The following is a 21,870-nucleotide window of genomic DNA, read 5'->3' on the forward strand; positions in this document are numbered from 1 at the left end:
CTCTATTTACCGAGTTGCTGTTTCTCTCTCTCTTTTTTGCTTCTGCATAGTTGCCATTTCTCTATTTTGTGTGAAGAGTTGCCATTTTTCTTCTGCCAGGCTGGATAGTTGGTATTCATTGGTTCCACTTAGTGGCAGTAAATTCTCTCCAGTCCCCTTCTCACTTCATCTGTGGTTCTGGTTGCCTTTCTCATCTCTTGGGAGCTGCAACTTTTGGTAGCCTGAGGCATGGGTGTGGCCAAGAGGAAGAACTCAGCTGGAGAGGTGCAGCTCCTGCTGGCCAGGGCCTTGGGCTCTGCCCTCTCTCCTCAGAGCCCATTGCGTGATGTGAGCTAGGGTTCAGTCTATGGATGACGAGCCTTCACAGTCCATTTGGCCTCTGTGAGGCCCTGACATGTAGGAAGAGGCTTCAACAATTAGGACTTTCTCTTCAACTTCTTTGCTAGCTGCCTGCTCATCACTTCCCCACTTCCCATCCATGTACTTCTCTTGAAATTGAGGTGGTTTGTAACTTGTTGACTCCTGTTCTTATCTCAGGACACTCTTTCAGGAGGGTGGAGTTAGGAACTTCAAGCTCTTTACTCAGAAATCCTTTCTGGAATATTCTGATCATTTCCATGACCTAGCCTTTAGGTTGCCTCAGATTCTCTGGGAAGCCAAATTCATCGTGAAAAAATGGAGTGGATGTCAAAAGGTTCCTCTTCTGGTCTCCAGCGCCCCCTAGAGGCTTTTCTCCTCAATTGCTCCTGCCCTATGAGAGTTGCATTTGAATTTAGATGTTGAAGCCTCATATAGGTAGTAGCTGCTCTACAAAAAATTATTTTAGTGCTGTCTACCTTTGAGGTACTATTCTGGCATGAAAATTTCAAAATGAGACAGTATAGCATGATGGTTAGTGGTTAAAACACTACAAACATTGGAATCACATGGACTCTAGTCTCACTTCTGGAAGTTAGTTAAGTCTTTGTTTCTTCACTTACAAAATTGGATAATAATTGAATCTATCCCATTGTGTTGCTGGGAACAGGAACATGGATGAGAAAATGCGAACCATAGTATGTGACACTTTGTTTACTATTATTTAATCAATAGGAAGTGTCTGCTTTCCTGTTGTGCTAGGATGGAAGGGAATTTGAAACATACCATCACAGAGGTATAGAAAAATTGCGAGAAATACCAGTAAAAGCTATGGTTGTGTAAATAAGGTAGAGGTGAGTCTGGCTTGGCTTGGAGATCTTGGAGGATTAGCTAGATCTGAACTCTCCTTGGAACTGGGCGAAGTTTCAACAAGAGTTATGCTAATGGGGAGTTCCCGTTGTGGCTCCCACATTGCTTTGGCTGTGGCTGTGCCTGTGGCCAGCAGCTGCAGTTCCGATTTGACCCCTAGCCTGGGAACTTCCATATGCCACAGGTGAAGCCCTAAAAAAAGCAAAACAAAAACAAAAACAAAAGTTATGCTAATAGAAATCAACTAGACTTTAATTAAAAAAAGAATAAGTTATGCTAATATGTTGAAGCAACAGTACATAGCTTGCTGTGCATGAACCTTGGCCTTGGCACAGCATCAGGCCCATGTGGGTAGGGAGGGGGGCATCTTGATTAGTGCTTCTACAAATGCTTTATCTTGATTAGTGCTTCTGCAAATGCTTTTCAGTTTTTCTCATCATCTCATCTCAGATAAGCTTCATCTCTCCTTTTAGCAGCATGCAGCTGAACACAGTGAAAAACTAAAATCGTTCTGAACCTCATTTGATGCCCTTTATTTAACTGTTGAGGGAACTTCAAAGCTCAGGCCAAGTAGGAGGAAGCACTATGTATCTCCTCACTCTAACATTGTGAATCCCCTTTGATTTTCCTTAGGAAAACATGACCCTTCACTTTTTGCTCCTGACCTGCCTTTTCCTGCTAATTCCTGATTCCTGTGAGTTCTTCACTGGAGCCAATTATTCTAGAAGCTACCCTTGCGATGAGAGAAAAGAAAATGGCTCTGTCATTGCAGAGTGCAACAATCGTCAACTTCAGGAAGTACCCCGAAGAGTGGGCAACTATGTGACTGAACTGGACCTGTCTGATAACTTCATCAGACGCATAACCAATGAATCCTTTCAAGGGCTGCAAAATCTGACTAAAATAAATCTAAACCACAACGCCAAGCTGTGGCCCCAGAGTGAAAACGGTATGACTATTACAGATGGGGCGTTTCTCAACCTCCATCACCTCAGGGAGTTGCTGCTGGAAGACAACCAGTTACGTGAAATACCCACTGGCTTGCCAGAATCTTTGAGAGAGCTTAGTCTAATTCAAAACAAAATCATTCTGTTAAATACAAAGAACATGTTTGGACTTAGGAAACTGGAAAGTCTCTATTTGGGCTGGAACTGCTATTTTACTTGTAATGACACCTTTATCATAGACGAGGGAGCATTTGAAAATTTTACGAATTTGAAGGTGCTGTCATTATCTTTTAACACCCTTTACCGGGTGCCACCCAAACTGCCCAGCTCCCTGACAAAACTCTATCTTAGCAACACCAAGATAAGAAACATCAATCAGGAAGACTTCAAGGGGCTGGAAAATCTAAGAGTACTGGATCTAAGCGGGAACTGCCCGAGATGTTTTAACGCACCCTTTCCCTGCAACCCTTGCCCCGGAGATGCTTCAATTCAAATACACCCTCTGGCTTTTCGCTACCTGACCGAACTTCGCTACCTAAACCTCTCTAGCACTTCGCTCCGGAGGATTCCCGCAACTTGGTTTGAGAATCTGCATCATCTGAAGGTGCTGCACCTGGAATTCAACTATTTGATGGACGAAATCGCCTCTGGGGAATTTTTGGCGAAATTGCCCTCCTTAGAAATACTTGACTTATCTTACAACTATGAACAGAAAAAATATCCCCAGTACATTAATATTTCCCATTACTTTGCTAATCTTACATCTCTCCAGATATTACACTTAAGAGCTTATGTCTTCCAGGAACTTAGAAAAGAAGATTTCCAGCCTCTGAGAAACCTCTTGCATTTAAAGTTTATCAATTTGGGCATTAACTTCATTAAGCAAATTGATTTTACCATTTTCTCGGAGTTCTCCAACCTGTCAATCATTTACTTGTCAGAAAACAGAATATCGCCCTTAGTCAATAATACCGGGCAAAAGAATGGAGATAGACCCTCTTTCCAAAGTCATGTCCTTAAGCCACGCTCAGCAACTCCTAAGTTTGACCCACATTCAAATTTTTATCATAACACCAAGCCTTTAATAAAACCACAGTGTTCACGTTATGGCAAAGCCTTAGATTTAAGCTTGAACAGTATTTTCTTTATTGGGCCAAACCAATTTGAAGCCTTTAAGGACATTGCCTGTTTAAATCTGTCTTCAAATGGCAACGGGCAGGTGTTACATGGATCTGAATTTTCACATTTGCCTGGTATCAAGTATTTGGACTTGACAAACAATAGACTAGACTTTGATGATGACGCTGCTTTCAGTGAGCTGCCGTTGTTAGAAGTTCTGGATCTGAGCTACAACTCCCACTATTTCCGAATAGCAGGAGTGACACACCGTCTAGGATTTATTCAAAATTTGCCTCAGCTGAGAGTTTTAAACTTGAGCCACAACAGCATCTTTACTTTAACAGAAACGTACTTAAAAAGCACGTCCCTGAAAGAATTAGTTTTCAGTGGAAACCGCCTGGACCTTTTGTGGAATGCCCAAGATGACAGGTACTGGCAAATTTTCAAAAATCTCAGCACGCTGACCCATCTCGATTTATCATCTAATAACCTTCAGCACATCCCGAGTGAAGCCTTCCTTAACTTGCCCCAGACTCTCACCGAACTATATATAAGTGATAATAGGTTAAATTTCTTTAACTGGTCATTACTCCAGCAGTTTCCGAATCTCACCTTGCTTGACTTAAGCGGAAATGAGCTCTCCTTTTTAACAGATAGCCTATCTAAATTCACCACTTCTCTTCAGACACTGATACTGAGGCAGAACAGGATTTCCTACCTGCCCTCTGGCTTGCTTTCCGAAGCCAGCAGTCTGACGCACCTTGATTTAAGTTCCAACCAGCTCAAGATGGTCAACATATCCAAGCTTCACGCAAAGACCACCACCAACTTAGCCATTTTAAAACTAGATAGAAACCCTTTTGACTGTACCTGTGACATCAGAGATTTTCGAAAATGGATGGATGAGAATCTGAAGGTCACAATTCCCAGACTGACGGATGTCATTTGTGCCAGTCCTGGGGATCAACGCGGGAGGAGTATTGTGAGTCTGGAGCTCACAACTTGTGTTTCGGATACCATTGCGGCGATAATATGTTTCTTCACCTTTTTTGTCACCAGCACAGTTATGTTGGCTGCCCTGGCTCACCACTGGTTTTACTGGGATGCTTGGTTCATCTACCATGTGTGCTTAGCCAAGGTAAAAGGCTACCGGTCGCTTCCCACATCCCAGACTTTCTACGATGCTTATGTTTCCTATGACACCAAAGACGCCTCTGTCACAGACTGGGTGATGAATGAGCTGCGCTTCCACCTGGAAGAGAGTGAGGGGAAAAATGTGCTCCTCTGTTTGGAGGAGAGGGACTGGGACCCAGGACTGGCCATCATCGACAACCTCATGCAGAGCATCAACCAAAGCAAGAAGACAATATTCGTTTTAACCAAAAAATATGCCAAGAACTGGAACTTTAAAACAGCATTCTACTTGGCCTTGCAGAGGCTAATGGATGAGAACATGGACGTGATCGTATTCATTCTGCTGGAGCCAGTGCTGCAGCATTCGCAGTACTTGAGGCTGCGGCAGAGGATCTGCAAAAGCTCCATCCTCCAATGGCCGGACAACCCCAAGGCGGAAGGCTTGTTTTGGCAAAGTCTGAAAAATGTCGTCTTAACGGAAAATGATTCGCGGTATAACAGTTTGTATGTCAATTCCATTAAGTAATCCTCGGTGATGTTTGGTCGTGGTTCGCCAACCTAAGAAAAAGGCAAAGCAGTTACCCTTCTGTCTTAGCTATCACTTGCTGTGTGACAAATTTCCCCCCTCCCACCTTAGTGTCTTAAAACGATACTATTTGTTATTTCATAGTCTCTGTGGGTGAGGAGTCCCTGGCATGGCTTATAGCTGGGTCCTGTGCTCAGGGCTTCTCAAAGGCTGTCATCTCCATGTCAGCCAGGACCACAGACTGCTATCTCAGTCATAGATGGTGAATGCCAGGGGGTGGGGTCATTGTGGGCCATCTTAGTCATTGACCCACTACACTTTTTCAATATTTCAGAACATTTGTAACCATAATAGTTGTGATGTTAAGTTTCTGTTTAGATTTATCATATATTTGTGGCTAAGTGATTATATTATGCTCTGGTTGCATTAGTCCTTTTACAGTTACTTTTATTTTTTTTTTGAATTTTTTTAAAAAAAGCATATGGAGGTTCCCAGGCCAGGGACTGAATCCAAGTTGCAGCTGTGACCTACACAGCAGCTGAGGCAACGCCTGATCCTCAACCCACTGCACTGGGCTGGGGATTGAACCTGTGCCTCAGCAGCAACCCAAGCCACCAGAGTCAGAGTCTTAACCCACTGTGCCACAGTGGAAACTCCTACAGTTACTTTTATGTATTGGCTATAATGCTTGACTTCTAAGCTTTCAATGCCATTTAATACCACTTTAAAGGCTGAGATGGATAGTATTTAAAATGGTATTTTCCCTCCTTAACCGTTTTTTAAAAAAGAGCATATAGCTAAATTAGAAGCATTTGGAGTGTCTATCTGTCTATTGCCATTGCTGTAAATCTTGAAATTAATGACTAAAATGCTTTATTTCATGAGTGTATAATAAATACACAATAGGGAAATAGATTTATAACATAAAAGAAATTACCACCAACACTGGGGTTTTGGAGAATACTTAGAAAAAACCTTTGGTAGAAATCAAAGAGGCAACAGTTTTCATGGCATTTGTATATTAAGATAATTATTAATAGGGAAATTAATTCTCTCTTTTACTTCTGACTCAGAAAATACAAAGTCAGAATGCCTACCTGTGGGTACTCTTTATGCGGTTCTCTCAAGTGAAACAATGTTGGCATGTCTACCATCTCTGCTTACCCCCTTGGTTTCTCCATATCTGTTCATAGCATCTTCTCTCCAGAATAGCATGAATCTTGAAGAGATGAAATTGACCCGAAATTTACCTTATGAAATCGACCTAAAGATACTGGAAATTATTCAAGCATAAGAAAATAAAGTCCTTTCAGCATGAAAACAAGAAAAATCTCCAGGGCACCAACCTTGCTGAAGTATGGGCTCTTAGTTAATCTTGTAGGATGAGTTCTCTTTAAATATGAGTTTTGAAGTTCTTGTGGTGGCTCAGCAGTAACGAACCCTACTAGCATTCATGAGGACTCGGGTTTGATCCCTGGTTCCGCTCAGTGGGTTAAGGATCCGGCATTGCTGTGGCTGTGGTGCTGGCTGGCAGCTGTAGCTCCAATTCAACCCCTAGCCTGGGAACCTCCATATGCCACATGTGCGGCCCTAAAAAGCAAAATAATAATAATTAAATATGAGTTTCTAAAGAACTGAACAGAATGGCAAGTTGCAGTGTTAGTTGACATGAACAAAGTGGAAATCAGCACAAGTTTGTCACGGACAACTTTAGCTTTGTCATATTGAACCCTATTTTGTGACCATGTTTTAGAAAGGTATTTATGCTGGTGTTAGTCAAGGTGTGAAGACAGCTATTTATAAGCAGGATCATTCTAGGAAGGGACCCCCAGAAAGAATGGTGGGGGCAGTAGAGCTTTCCCTGTGGATGCCACATTAACTTATCTGGTGCAATAAAAAGGTCCACATTTCAGCAGCATTGGTAATTATAGATCTCTGTTAAGCTCACATGCTTCGGCACTGTCCTTTTGACAGAATCACAAGCTAATGAAAGTCATGATTTTTCCTTCTCCTTAGCAAATAACTTCCTAAAGTGAAGGTAGTGAAGTCAGTGGTTCATAAAAACATTTCTTCTTGAAACTCACTCATTCCTCATTTGAGGTACCTTTACAGGAAAACCAGACCTTTAATTTGTTGAAGAGGAAGTCAGCATTGTTCTGTTTTCTGTTATTTTAAAATGAGTATATGTTAATTCCTGCATATAAGTTTTTAAAAATTCAGCTTTTACAAAAGAATGCCTGATGACATTTAAATCTCCCCCCCCAATCCAACTTCACTTCCTAGAGACAATCACTATTAGAGATTCTTGTACATTCTCTTGTATTATAAGGGTAAAAGTTTAGTTGCTGTAAGCAAAACATCCAGCTATATACATATAGATCTTACATGTCCCATATGCTGTGGCCTGAGTGTTTGTGTCCCCCCAAAAATTCATGTCTTGCAACCTAACCCACAAGGTGATGATGTTAGGAGGTGATTCGTTTCAAGAGAGCAGATCCCTCCTAAATGTGATTAGTGCCCTTATAAAAGTGGCCCAAGAATGCCCCTTTGCTTCTTCCACCATGTGACATTACAGCAGAATGACAGCTGTCTAGGAGGCAGGCTCTCACCAGACAGCAAATCTGCCAGTGCTGTGACCTTGGGCTTCCCAGCCTCTAGAACTTTGAGAAACAAAGGTTTGCTGTGTACAGGCCAGCCAGTCTCTGTGAGAGCAGCCCGAATGGACTGAGACACCCATAGCAATTCCAACAAGAGAGGTTTGGCTTGGAGGTCAGCTCGCCTCTAAGTGGCCAATCAAGATCCCTTGTTCCATTCCCTAGGGAACGGCATCACTTGCATGGTCCAGGCAGAGTCACCCTTGTGGATGGGTTCCAAGGGCAGGCAGGGAGAAGAACAACAAGGACAAATACTCAGACCAGTGTCTTGAGGCTTGGACTCAACAGTGGCACACATCTGCTCCCCTTCCATTAGGACCTGTTTGACCCCACATAACTGCAAGGTGTGCTGGGAAATAGATGTATTTCATCTCTAACTATGGAAGGAAGGGAGAAGAGATTCGGTAGGCAGCTAGCAGTCTCTGCCACACCTTCTAGAAGTTTTCAGTTTGCATAGCTAAGCCTTTAATTGCTCTTTTGCTATAAAGCAACAGACTTTATACTAATGTTTTTACATTTTGCTCTTTTCACTTACCGTTTCTCAGAATGTGTATTTTTCTTTTCACTGTCTGAATGGTACTGACTTATATATGAGTGTATCAGAAGGTATTTCCCCCATCCTTTATTGTTGAACATTTAGATGGCTTCCAATCTTTTGGTATTACAAATAATTTTAAAATACTTATGTCTTAGTGTTCATATACACAGACACACCTTTTTTTGTTTGTTTTGATTTGGGGGGTTTCGTTTTACATTTTTTTTATTAAAATGTAGTTGATTTATAATGTGCCAATTTCTGCTGTACAGCAAAGTGACCCAGTCATACATATGTATGCATTCCTTTTCTTAGGTTTTCTTCCATCACGGTACCTTCATAGAATAAAATAAGTTTAGTACAATGATACTCAAATTGGTCTGAAGACTGGTTGCTGAACTGTAACTCAGTGTTACTGGTGTGTGATGAGAGAAATGCAGAATTTGAGAGTTTTCAAATGGACATGGCCATGACATCCAGGGTCAGGATTCGTGACAGGGTGGAACTTTGAAACATACGATCTGTTGCCATAGATGGTTTGAGTAGGATTGGTCTAGAAGTGGAATTACTGGCTCAAAGGGCTTAGGCATTTTAAATGCCTATAGATGCTGCCCAACCATCCTGCCAAGTGCTGCTCAAATGTACACTCGCACCAAGAACCTTGGCAGAAAGAGTTGAAAGATGACAGAGTCAAAGAATTGATGGTTGTCATTTCCCAACACAAAAGAGACTGTGCTCAGAGTCCATCTTGAGTTTCCTTCCTAAGGAATTAGTAGAAGTGACCAACTGGCATGGATTTTGGCCTCCTACTCAAAGCATTCTGTGAGTACAGGTGTGATGTCAAAGTCCCCAGCCCTCCTGGAAGTGTGGGGTCTGTTGGAAAGGATGAGAGAGGGTTAGGAAAGCATATTTAGCATATGCACTGCTTTTCTCATATCAACTACACAATGAAAAATTTCCTACAATGTTATTGACTGATGGTGAGCCACAGAATGAAGTGTGGGAAACCCCATGGGGATGTGTTGGTCAAGATAAGCTTTATTCAACTTGATGTGGTTCATCAACTGAGTAGTGACAGAGACAGGGAGTATTATATGGTGGCTGGAGGGGAGAAGGCTGAGAGGGCAGAGTTCTGACATGTGACCCAGGACAGAGATTCACTTCATTGGTTCTTTATAAGCTTTTCTTTTCTTTTCTTTTCTTTTCTTTTCTTTTCTTTTCTTTTCTTTTCTTTTCTTTTCTTTCCTTTTCTTTCCTTTTCTTTCCTTTTCTTTCCTTTTCTTTCCTTTTCTTTTCTTTTCTTTTCTTTTCTTTTCTTTTCTTTTCTTTTCTTAATTGTGGCATCCACAGCACATGATCAGATCCTTTAACTCACTGTGCTGGGTTGGGGATCAAACTCGTGCCTCCTCAGCAACCCGAGAAGCTGCAATCAGATCCTTAACCCATTGCGCCACAACAGGAACTCCCATGCATTTGCATTTTACCTTATAACCTCTGACTCGGAAGAAGACTGGGTGCAGGACCTGATTCCATAAAGCTCAGAACATAGGCCTCCCAGATGCTGTTAGAAATCTGTCTAACATCTTCCTGGGGAAAATGCTAGGGTTTGTTTGCTCTGGGATCTACCTTGATGTTAGAACTACTAGCCAAACCAAGTGCTTCTCTCTGTCCTCAGCAAAAGACATGAAAGAGGAAAGGGAGAGGAAAATTAAGGTTAGATAGAGGAAAGGTAGAATCTTCTTGGTCATGGGGGTGGAATCTGTCAGGACGGAGTTTTATCAGCACCCAAGAGACACACCCAGACAGAGCCTCCTCCAGACTCCCAGAACATTGCCTTTTCCTGCCAGGTGGAGACTCTCTCACAGGGAACGAACCACTCTTTTGATGTAGCTGGTTCCTACTCAAATATTTTACATTGTTTCACGCAACAAAAATTAAATGAGCACCTACCGTGTGCACCAGTTGTCTCTATGTCAAAGTGCACTTGTGGGAAATCATTGACCAATGGCCACTCATCTGCCCTCCCCTCTCCAGGACCCAGCCTCAAGACCAGGCCTCAGGTAGCATGTTCCTTTGGAGTGAAAGAGGGGAAGGGAGAGAGGGCTGTGAGAGGGAGCAGCTGTTCCAGTAGTCATCATCTGTGTGTGAAGGATACTTGGGAAGGTCCACCAGATGTCTATGCTCCAGCTGGTCCTGCCACAGTACTTGAAACTATCTACATAGTGCTTGTGGCTACATGTTAAAGGAGCCAAGAGAAGTTGTTAACACTTCAATTGTAATTAGAACCTCAGACCCCTTCTACTGAGAAGGAATAGGGCTCGCACATCCCAAACCTCTTTTAGTTTTTTCAAGGCTCCATCCTCCCCTATCACTATCTTTGGTGAGAAGATAAACCTATCAGCCCTGGAATAGCTCATCTGTGATCTATCTGCCTCTTCAATTCACAGTTTCTACTTAATGGAAAATGCCTTTTGAACAGCTAGTATGTGTTGGGTCCTAAGGTGGGTTCCAAAATGGCTGCAATCCATTAACTAATCAATGGGTAAATAAAATGGGATATAGCCATAGAATGGAATATTACTCAGCCTTGAAAAGGAATGAAGAATTGACATAGGCTATAGCAAGGTTGAACTTTGGAAATATTTGCTAATTGAAAGAAGCCAGTCACAAGAGACCATGTGTTGTATGATGCCATTTATAGGAAATGTCTAGAATAGGCAAATCCATAGAGGTAGAAATTAAATAAGTGGTTCCCTGGGGCTGTGGGGTGGGGGGGGCATTGGAAGAAGATGGGAAGTGATTGCTAATGGGCAGAGGATTTCTTGTTGGAGTGAGGCCAGTGTTCTAAAATTCTTTATAGTGATGTTTGCACAACTCCGTGGATCTATCGACAGCCTTGTTTCTCTTTTTTGCCCCCTTGTCAGTGGCTTGTCTAGCATGGCCCCACCATGAAGCTCCTGGTATGTCCATGCTCTATTCTTGAAGTCCTCTTTCCTAGTTCACTTTGGTCCTCTGCTTTTTTCTTGGTTCTGTTCAAGATTTGCCAAACCTCTGTTTGGTACTGGTCTCTGATTGCTGGCCTCTGTAAAGAATCCTGAACCACGGGAATTAGAATAATCAAGTTTGATCAGAGCAGAGGAACTAGGTGACTCTGGGAAAATCACTCTACCTTTCTGTGCATGATTCCCCATTTGTAGAATGGACTAACATGGAGAATGTTATTTTCCAATATTACAACTGTCGTAGCTTGCTAGGGCCACCATGACAAAGTATCACAAACTGGGTGGCTTGAAACAACAAAAGTGTATTGTCTCACAGTTCTGGAGGCTGGAAGTCTGAAGTCAAGGTGTCTACTGGGCCATGGTCCCTCTGAAACTTGCATGGGAGGAGCCATCCCTGCTCCTGTAGCTCCCAGTAGTTGCCGCCAATCCTGGGTGTTCCTTGGCTCGTACAGACATCACTCCAGTCTCTGCCTCCATTGTTACATGGCCACCTTCCCTCTATGTCTCTCTCCTCTTCTTATAAGGACACCAGCCATATTGGATTAAGGCTCCATCCCTCCTCCAGCATGGCTTTGTTTTAACTAATAACATCTGGAACAGCTCTCTTTCCCAGTGAGGTCACATTTTGAGGTATTGGGAGTTAGAACTTCAACATAAAATTGGAGGAGGGGGTACAGTTCAGTTCATAACAATAACCATGGATTTTCTTTTTCAGAAATTACTCATAACTCCATGAGAATTGAAAATGCCCTTGTGAAAGGGAGAGTCCCTTATGAATATTAGAAGAATAAAGGCAATTTCCCTCTCAGCTATTAATAAAGCTATTATAGTGACAGGGCCAGGATTCCACCATCATTATCCTTGAACTTGAAGCCATAGTAGTATCCATTATTCCTCGTGAGTTCAAAAGAAGTTTGCATAATTGTGTTCTCTTCCTTTCTACCCTTGAATGCTTTGAGGGAACGAGGGAATTGATAAAGCCCCGTGTCTTACTCAGCACTCATGTAATCTTGGAGGAGCAAGGTGAGGGATAAACAGTGTTTTAAATCTTTAGGAAACATTTCAGGATTTCCTCTGCTAGTGACTCAAAATGGGAAATGGTCTTTATAAATGTCCCTTCAGTGTGCGAAGAGAAGAGATGGGAGATATGAACTGAAAAACAAAAACCCCACTTATGATAGTAGAATATTGCCATTGGGAAGCTCTTTATGTTTCAAACTTTTATTATTATTATTTTTTTTGTCTTTTGTTGTTGTTGTTGTTGCTGTTTCTTGGGCCGCTCCCGCGGCATATGGAGGTTCCCAGGCTAGGGGTTGAATCGGAGCTGTAGCCATTGGCCTACGCCAGAGCCACAGCAACGCGGGATCCGAGCCGCGTCTGCAACCTACACCACAGCTCACGGCAACGCCGGATCGTTAACCCACTGAGCAAGGGCAGGGACCGAACCCGCAACCTCATGGTTCCTAGTCGGATTCGTTAACCACTGCGCCACGACGGGAACTCCTGTTTCAAACTTTTAAATTTCTAGTGAGAAATGCATTTCTAGTAGAAAAAAAAAAGACCCCTCTGTCTTACCTTCCCAGTCTTCCTCTCCTTTGACGTTATGCCTGGACTGTTTTAGGGATAACTCTCTAGTTATTTCAGTAATGATGACCATGAGCTCGGAGATGATCAAGAGCTATGTCTGAGTTTGCAGGAGAAGCACAGATACAGTTGCCCAAGCCAGAAACCCCAGACTTGCTATTGACTCCTCTGTTTCACTCCCACACACAACCATGCATGAAGCAGTCTTGATCTCTTAAATTTCTCTTCCATCCATCCTCCATCTCCACCAACACCCCTTGTCCAAGCTACCAGCATCTCTCACTGGCTTCCTGGTATTCCCTCTAGTCCCTCCAATTCAGTTCTAGCAGCCAGTGATTCTTGTAAGAGGTGTGACTTCTGAATTAAATTTTAAGCCTTAACTCCTGAACAAGACCCTCTGTGACCTCCCATTTGCCTCTTCATTCAGCTTCCTCTCTAAGCATAAGCACCCCTATCACTAGCCTTTGGTTCATGCTGAGGTTGTATCAAACTCTCTTGCCTCAATGCCTCCACACATGTTGCTGCCCTGAGACACCTCTTCCTCCAGGCTTTACTTACCTAACTCCTACTCATCCTACAGGGAGAGGTTAGGTGTTGCTTAGAGAGGCTTGCCCCTAACGTTCAAATCTGACTTAATACTATCATCTTAACATTATCATGAGTTTTATTGAGTAGATGATAGAGAAATGGATAGAGTGCTATTAACGCACAGGTCTTCCATTAGACTGTGACCTCCAGGGATGAGGGAAGGTGTCTTTGGTCCAATATTCCATCCCCGATATTCACTATAATGCCCGATACACAATAAAGATTCTCAATACATATGTTTCAAGTGAACAAATGAATGAATGCATGAATGAAGGTTCAGATAGACTTCTCTAGCTGCATGCTGGGACAGATGCAGTATGAGTAGGAGGTCACACTGTCAAATGTCACACTCCAGCACCTATGTGGAGGGGCAGGCTTGTTGTCCTTTGGCTACCAGACAGTGCCAACCCTCTTGGATGACATGAGGCTGAGTCCATGAGGCTCTGCGCTTGAGCAGAAATCATTTGTATTCTCTGAATGTTGTTAGGCTGTGGTTCAGAGCAAGTACAGCATAGATGAAAAAGAAGAAGGCAAGGGGTGATGTCATAAATTGAGTGCAACAGTATAGAAATCATGTGGTGATCCATAAACAAATACAGAGAGCTTTAGGAGCTGCTTGGCTGTTAGAGAATTCCCAGTATTCACTGCCATCTTCAAGAGGGATTTGAAGGCCTGATAGAGACTCACCCAACCTAGTGACAGGTGCATGGGGACAGTGACTATTCTGACATGGATTGTTCTGTTTTTAAAGCCCCCTAAATAACAATCTAGGCCCTATGCCTTGAGGCCTTTATATCCAGCTGATTGGCTCCTTGAACTGGCCCTGCTAGGTCTCCAAAGGGGACATGATGGCTTCTAAAGAGAGAAGTGACAACAAAGATTATAATTTAGAAACAATAAATGATGAAACAGTAACAATGATGGACCTTCTTTGGTATGGTATGAAGAGGTTAATATTCATTTCTCAAACATCATTGGCCTTATGGAGGATAATTTTAGTACTTGACATAAGCTGAAAACAGACATGATCCTTCCACTGATTGGACTAATGTTTGCTGTGGCTGAACAAGCTCTCTAGGGACTTATTAAGAAATACTGAGCTTTCAAAGATGTCAGTGGCAATGGCTAAAACATTTTACCTCTAATCTTGGGAGTATTTCCACCTTTGAATCAACCAACCAGATCCAACCAAGTTTGGATACTCTGGCGATATTGCTTACATTGGAAATGGATATAAAATGTGTGTACATGTATGTATAATGTATACATATAGATGTATGTGGAAATGTATTTATAAAGATGGTCATTATTGACTGATTAGTAGATATTAAGAAATTTAGTTAATAAAATTTAAAATAAGGAGATTGTGAGGAAAATGAAAGCATAACACAGCAATTTCTCTATTTCTGTGAAAATGTTATTTTATACTCTCTGTTTAATAATGGCAGGGTGACTGAAAAGCATCACTTCATCAAAAAGCAAAAAAACAGGGAGTTCCCATTGTGGCTCAGTGGGTTAAGAACCCGACTAGTCTCCATGGGGATGTGGGTTCAAGCCCTGGCCTTGCTCAATGAGTTAAGGATCTGGCATCGCCACAAGCTGCGGCATAGGTCACAGATGTGGCTCAGATCTGGTGTTGCTGTGGCATAGGTCTGCAGCTGCAGCTCTCTTTGGACCCCTAGCCTGGGAACTTCCATATGCCACCAGTGTGGCCCTAAAAAGCAAAAAAAAAAAAAAAAAAAAAAAAAATCAAAACCACAGAAACACAAAAAAACCCCAAATCCTGAGGATTCCCTCTTAGGGAATTTCTTTTCCTGGTTTAGCACAAGAGCTAAAAAGTAGCTAAAAGTGAACAGGTATTAACTGTGTAAGGTATTATCTGTGTAAGGTGGTGGGGAAGAAAGAACAGGGAAAATATGGGTGAGTATGTAGCCAAGGGAAGAAGCAAGGCTGGGGTGAGTGGGAAAAGCCATGGTTCGGAGGCAGTTGAGAGAAGCAACAAAAAATAAACTCAGCTTCACAGGCTATAATAACCCACACATTACCTATGGTCTCTAGGACTTAGTGTGTGACAGGTCTATAAACAAATTAAGAGATAGGAAGTACATTACAATGATGATTGAGCAGAGCTTCCAAAAGAAAGTTTAAAATTTATGTCCACATATTGATCCTTCCTTTATGAAGCACATTTAATTTGCCATAATAACATACACATTAAAAAATGCCTTTAAATTCTATGTATACTTTTTTTGTTTAATTGTTAGAAATTTGTGTTTGTATTGAGCCAGAAATCTTTCTCCCTAAAGACTCCTAGATATTTCTTGCTAAATAGGCCACCCATTGGGCACAGTGCTGGACACAGAGACTAGAAGAGGTAAGTGCAGGATTCCTGAACCCCAGGAGAACAAAGCCAGCAGAGACGATCCTGGACAAAGGATACTGGATAGTAATACTTGCCTGGGGAGAATGGCAAGCCGTGAATTCAAAATAGGCAAAAATCCACACACCTTGGAGACCAAATAGATTTATGGAGCAAAGCACAGGAAGGTTTCCAGGGAATGTGAAAGGCTTTAGCCTGACAGAGTTGGGAAGACAATGAAGCAACATTTGTAAAATCTGGTAGGAGTTCCTATTGTGGCTCAGCGGGTTAAGAATCTGACTAATATCCATGAGGATGTCGGTTCAATCCCTGGCCTCGGTCAGTGGGCAAAGGATCCAGCATTGCCACGAGCTGTGGTGTAGGCCACATATATGGCTCAGATTCAACCCCTAGCCTGGGAACTTGCATATGCCACAAAAGGGGCCCTAAAAATAAAAATTTTAAAAAGATCTGGTAAACTTGGGGAATGCAAGTCTTCATCTTTGATGTGTTGACTTTGGGGTGATGGTGAGAATCTTTAGCGCAGGATCTCTCAACCTTGGCACTGCTGGCATTTTGGACTGTAGACTATTCCGTTGGAGGAGGCTGTCCTGTGCACTGTAGCATGTTTAGCAGCATCCCTGGTCTCTACCCACTGGATGCCAGTTTATATGCTCCACCTGTAGAGAAAAAAAACTTACTAAATTCTTAGAGTTCAAATCTCCATCCATTGGGTATAGATTATAAAAAGTTGCTTACTTTAGTCCTTAAACTTGGGAAAAAACAGGAGGGGGTTTATTCCACAATGTTACCCACACGTGTCTCCTCCCTAGAGCATCTTAGAGCAGCTGTTTAATAAATACGGAATAAAATTTGGAAAATTCCAGATAGTCATCTAATGTTTATCGTAGAAATGATGCACATGGCCTAAAAGTGGCTAGTTTGGGGGAGAAAGCAATATGTTCACTTTATGTGCGACTCCACCTTCTCGCTACTTCTCGGTATTCACTCAGCTTCCAGCTCTGCGTCAGTGACTGCCATTTTCATGAACCATTGGCGCCCTCTAGAGTTCCCCATGCGGTAAACCCAGAAATGCCGACAAATCTGTAACTAGAGAGAAGGCCTTGTAGAGGCCTCCTCTGTAGTGAAAACTGTCTGGGAGGGAAACCACCCCAGGACTGAGTCAGGTACCCAAGGGGCAGCCTCACAACTACAATCAAGCTTGGGTTTTCTCACTCCCAACAGGGGTTTATAAAAATAATGTATAGAAATAATAGCCATTTAGTGAACAGCAGCTCTGTATTTAATCCTTACCAAAAATCCCCACAGAGAACAGAACTGTAACCATTTACTGGTAAGAAAGCAGGTTAAAGGTCTTGCTCCAGCTGACACAGCTTGGTGTCAGAGTGAGAATTTGTACCCAGTTCTTATTTGCTTTGAAATCTAAACTTGTTTCGCTTCCTTCTCTGTCTCATGTCCTGTTGTAAAGGTCAGATCACATACTAGGGTGTAAATCACCATACGGATATAAGGGATGAGGATGAGAAATGCCCGCCCATCTTAATTATGAAAGTCCCATGTGTCCCTTGGGTCCTCTTTCCAGCCCACATCATCTTGTCTTTGAAGCAGTGGGTCTTCAGCTTGGGCAGGCATCACCTGGAGGGCTTGTTAAAACAGCCCGGGGCAGGCCTGAGAATTTGCATCTCTAACAAGCTCCCGGGTGATGCTGATGCTTCTGGGTGGAGACCATGCTTGGAGACCCACTGGTCCAAGCATCACCCAAGTACCGCACTCAAAATGAACAATTTCGGTTTCCATGTTTGACAGCACTTTGCTCCCCTATCCTGGCACTTCTTTGTGTTGTCTCGGTCACAATTAGTCGCTTCAGATCCCTCCCCAACAAGACCAAAAGTTCCTTGAACCGCAGTCAAGGAACCGCAATTTCCTCACGCCTGTATCCCCCCCCCCCCGCCCCCCGCCTTCGCCCCAAGTGCCAAGCCCAGTGGATCTTAGGGCAACTGTTGAATACATGGGGAATGAAATTCTGGAAAGTGATCTGATAAATACATTCATTATATAAGTGATGCACATATTAGCCTTTCCAGAGATTTCCATGGTTCGTTTACGGACGGCAGTATCTTAAGCCCAAATGAATATGTTTCTAATGATGTCCATTTGGGCAATGCTGAGGGGATGTAGTTTGAGCAAACGCCTTCTGAACAGTTTGGCTTCTTCGGGTCTCCCTGCTCCTCCACCTCATCTGGATGGCTCTGCATAGCTGCTCAGCTTCCAGTGGCCGGAAGTTGCAAGTTAGGCACTAATCTGAACACGCCATCATGATTTTCTGGTCACAGAACATGAAACATTGCCAAAGGAAGGCTCATTTAAGATGCAGGTGAACATGGTCCAAAGACAATGTAAACTCCTAGATGCGTGTGTCTTCCTTTTCGCGTTACCCCATCGGATAGGTTCCTGGAAAGTTCTTTCCGCCGCCGGCAGCCTGGCTGCTGAGTCTGGAGCCACAGCATGAGGTGGGTCCAGCGGGGACTGCGGGGGGCTTGCAACGCTTCCCCACGAGTCAATGCCAATCACTGCCGGCAGGGGGCAGCCACAGTCTACCAAAAGCGTTGGCTTTCCGCTTCGCTAGGCGCTAGGGTGTGGAATCTTTGTTTATTCTGAGAGCTGGCTTCTCACCTGCCTGTGGACACAAACCCTCCTCCAACCAGTACTACTACCATAGCCTCAGAGCAAGTGCGTGGAAAAAAAGCGAGTCGATAAAAGGCTGGATCTAGTGCAAATCAGAGAATGGGCTCGATCTCATACAAAGAGCAGTTTGGGGCGGCGGGGGGGGGGGGGGGGGTGACCTAAGCGTACACAGTTTGTCCAGCAGTTTCTAGGTTTAATCCATGTAGACATGAACCAGTAAACTCAAGTGAAAGTTTTTTATTGGCTCCTGGTGATGTCATACAAGGCTGGGAAAACTGGTTTGCTGGGTGTGGGGCTTTTTTTATTCCCTGAAACATCTTCTAGAAAATGCTCTAAGGCCTTTCACCTTCTGCCCAGCCAGGGCCTTTAGCTGTAACTGGATACTAAGCTTTTCCCAAACAGACTTTTGACACACAATAGAAACCCCCAGGAAAGCGGGAGTGCGGAAAATAAGCTCGGCAGCAGCCGGTCAAACCTAGATCAGCTGGGAGTTTCTGTGGGCAAATGCAAGGCCAGGGTCCCACCCAAGAGGGTCTGATGAACTGATCTGGACACAACGTGGGTGCTGGAGTTTTGAAAGCTCCCCAGGTGATTCCACCGTTCAGCCAAGACTGAGAACCATTGTTAGTTGTGAGCCTTTGTTCCTCTGTGAATTCCCACGCCCACCAACTAGTCTAGATGCCTTCTGCCTTGAGCACCAGTTTGAAACATAACCCCTGGAGTTCCCTGGTGGCCTAGTGGTGAAGGATCTGGTGGTGTCACTGCTGTGCCACGGGTTTGATCCCTGGTCCGGGAACTTCTGCATGCCGCGCGGCAGCCAAAAAATAAAATAAAACCCCCCGTTAGCATAGGGTCAGAGGAATGGAAACCTGATCAAAATGGAGCAGAGTCCATTTTTTTTCTCTCTCGAATCGCCTCCATTAACTGCTCCCATAGGATGCCAGCCTGCTGTTTACTTTCTCCATCTCTGAATGGAGTGCTTGTACTTGCTGACCTTCACATACCTCCAGGTTGTCTAAAAGGAAGCCATGGGGCACTTTGACTTTTGAGTGACCTGGCAATTTGTTTGCATCAAATCCCTTTGAACCTTTGCATTGGATGATGAGGTCACTGTTTCCATATGTTGCCTAAACCCTGGAGTAGAAGGCTCCAGGCACAATTGAGGTCAAGTCGGCTTGAAGGTTAATACACAGGGGCCACCAATGGAGGCAGTGACCTGGGTGAGTCCCAGGAAACCTCATTCTCATGGCCCAAAAAATGGCCATCTGCCCCATGAAGCCTCTGGGACAGTTAGACTAACCATCCTAACAGGATGAGTTAGGGGGGTGTATAGTGTGGTTGTGGGGGTGTGGTGGAGGGACTAGAGCTTTGGAGTGTATGACAAGCTGGCACCGGCCCCCTCTTACCAGCCAACGTGCACTGATGCAGGTTTCTCACTGGCTTGGAGCTTCCCCCTGCTCATCTGTACTCCGAAGAAACAATAACCATGTCAGCTGGTATGTCAAATAATGGGATAAAGCTGTGATGTGCTGGGAATGCTTAACAGCTGGTTGGGGGCAGGGAGAGGGGCGGGCAGCACCCTGATATGTAGTGTTTGCCCATTTCCATGGTATAAATGCTCCCACCATGGTTGATTTCAAGACACCAGTGTGACATCACTGCATGTGGAATTGGGAAGAAATGTGGCAGAATCTCACAAGAGATTTTATCCTTGTCATCCCTTGCCCCCAAAGGAGCATACATGCTGACATACGGTTTTACCATTTTTAAAGCACTTTCACTTACACTATCTCATTTAATTCTCAGGGCAACATCGCCAGATGGGCAGGGCGAGCGTTATTTCTCTGTTTAATAGATGGGAGGCCTCAGGCTCAGAGGGTCCAGAACAAACTGCTCAAGGCCACACAATAAGTAATCTGTAAAATGGGTGCGGTAGGCGGAATAATGGCCCCCAAAGATGCTCGCATCCTCCTCCCTGGAACCTATGATATGGAGGTTACACAGCCAAAGGGAATTCAGGCTGTGGCCAGAATGAAGTCTGCTAGTCAGCTGAAAATAGAGAGTCCTGAATTATTCAGGTGGGGTGAAAGTAACCCCAGAGGTCCTTACAAGTGGAAGAGGGAGAGAGAACCAGAGAGAACGTGACTACAGGGGAAGGATCAGAGAGATGCAATGTGGCTGGCTTTGCAAATGGAGAAAGGGGTCAGAAGGCAAGGAATGTGGACAGTTTCTAGAAGCTGTAAAAGGCAAGAAAGTGCATTCTTCCCTAGAGACTCCAGCAAGGGACCCAGCTCTCCAGCACCTTGATTTGGGTCCTGTGAAACCCTCGAGAGACCTCTGTCCTCCAGGGTTGTGCAGTAATACATGTGTGTCGTTCAAGCTCTCAATTTGTGGTCATCGGTTCCAGCGGCCACAGGAAAGGTATACAGTGGACTGGCGATTGGGCCTCTTCCTCCTCCCTCAAGTCGCAGCTTAAATTCTGCCTCCTGGGGGGAGTCTCCCCGCCCTCCTTTCTAGACCTTTGCTTTCACCCCTGAGTTCCCACACCTGGCTTTTAGCATTCGCCATATGGTTGGAATTCATCCATGTCAGCCTTCTCCCTAATCCCTAAAGGAAAGACAGACTGCTCCTCCCTTTTGCATCACTTTCTGCCAGTGTGGTTCCTTCTCCAAGACCAAAGCATAATAACTAGATTCAGAACGTGTGAATGCTGGACTCTGAACGCAGCAAGAGTACTGCCCTCCCCAGCGCTGGGAATCATGGCACTGAGCCCTCAATGCTGCAGGACAGTAAATAGCCTCTCTTGGTAGCGCCTGGAGCTGCCCGCCCCACTTCCTGCAGTGCATTCTGGGAACTGCAGGAAAGATCAAGACGACCCGTCTTCCCATTGGCCTCAGAGGTAGCCTTTCCCCCAAGACCAGAATGTGTCTGTTAGCCTCTTTGCCGAGGATTGAGGGTTTTGGCTCAAGACTGAAGAGACAGCCCGATGAATGGGTTCCGGGAGCCCCAGACTCTGAGGCCACCATCTTTGTCTGAGCAGAGCTGGTCATTGGATTCCCGCCTTTAGGCCAGTCACTTATTTACTCTTTCTTCCTCTATCAAATGTGAGAAATACCAGTTCTGTGTTTGGCTTACTTTCAAGGCTTTAGAAAATGGGGTGCCAAATAAAACCAAAATGGTACTATCCTGTAAAAGAAAAAGAAAGAAGGAAAGAAAGAAAGAAAGAAGGAAGGAAGGAAGGAAGGAAAGAAAGAAAGAAAGAAAGAAAGAAAGAAAGAAAGAAAGAAAGAGAGAAAGAAAGAATTAAGAGAACGGAGCGGAGTTCCCGTCGTGGCGCAGTGGTTAACGAATCCGACTAGGAACCATGAGATTGCGGGTTCGGTCCCTGCCCTTGCTCAGTGGGTTAAGGATCCGGCGTGGCCGTGAGCTGTGGTGTAGGTTGCAGACGCGGCTCGGATCCCGCGTTGCTGTGGCTCTGGTGTAGGCCAG

General features: G+C 44.1%; 1 protein-coding gene across 18 annotated transcripts in view; it reads left to right on the forward strand.

Moving 5' to 3' along the window:
* TLR8 (toll like receptor 8) overlaps positions 1–8,517 on the forward strand; it is a 28,165-nt gene extending 19,648 nt beyond the window's left edge. For 17 of the 18 annotated variants that reach the window (XM_085006345.1, XM_085006342.1, XM_085006348.1 and 14 more), the window contains one exon: positions 1,861–8,517. In XM_085006345.1, coding sequence (XP_084862471.1) covers positions 1,861–4,953 — 3,093 coding nt within the window. In that variant the 3' untranslated portion in view covers positions 4,954–8,517. 18 annotated transcript variants of the gene reach the window in all.
* Positions 8,518–21,870: the final 13,353 nt, after the last annotated feature.

This window comes from Sus scrofa, chromosome X, assembly GCF_054392235.1.
Source record: "Sus scrofa isolate SSC_HxYL_T2T_F1_AM1 chromosome X, Sscrofa_HxYL_maternal_Yorkshire_Landrace_v2.0, whole genome shotgun sequence".
Classification (NCBI taxonomy): domain Eukaryota; kingdom Metazoa; phylum Chordata; class Mammalia; order Artiodactyla; family Suidae; genus Sus; species Sus scrofa.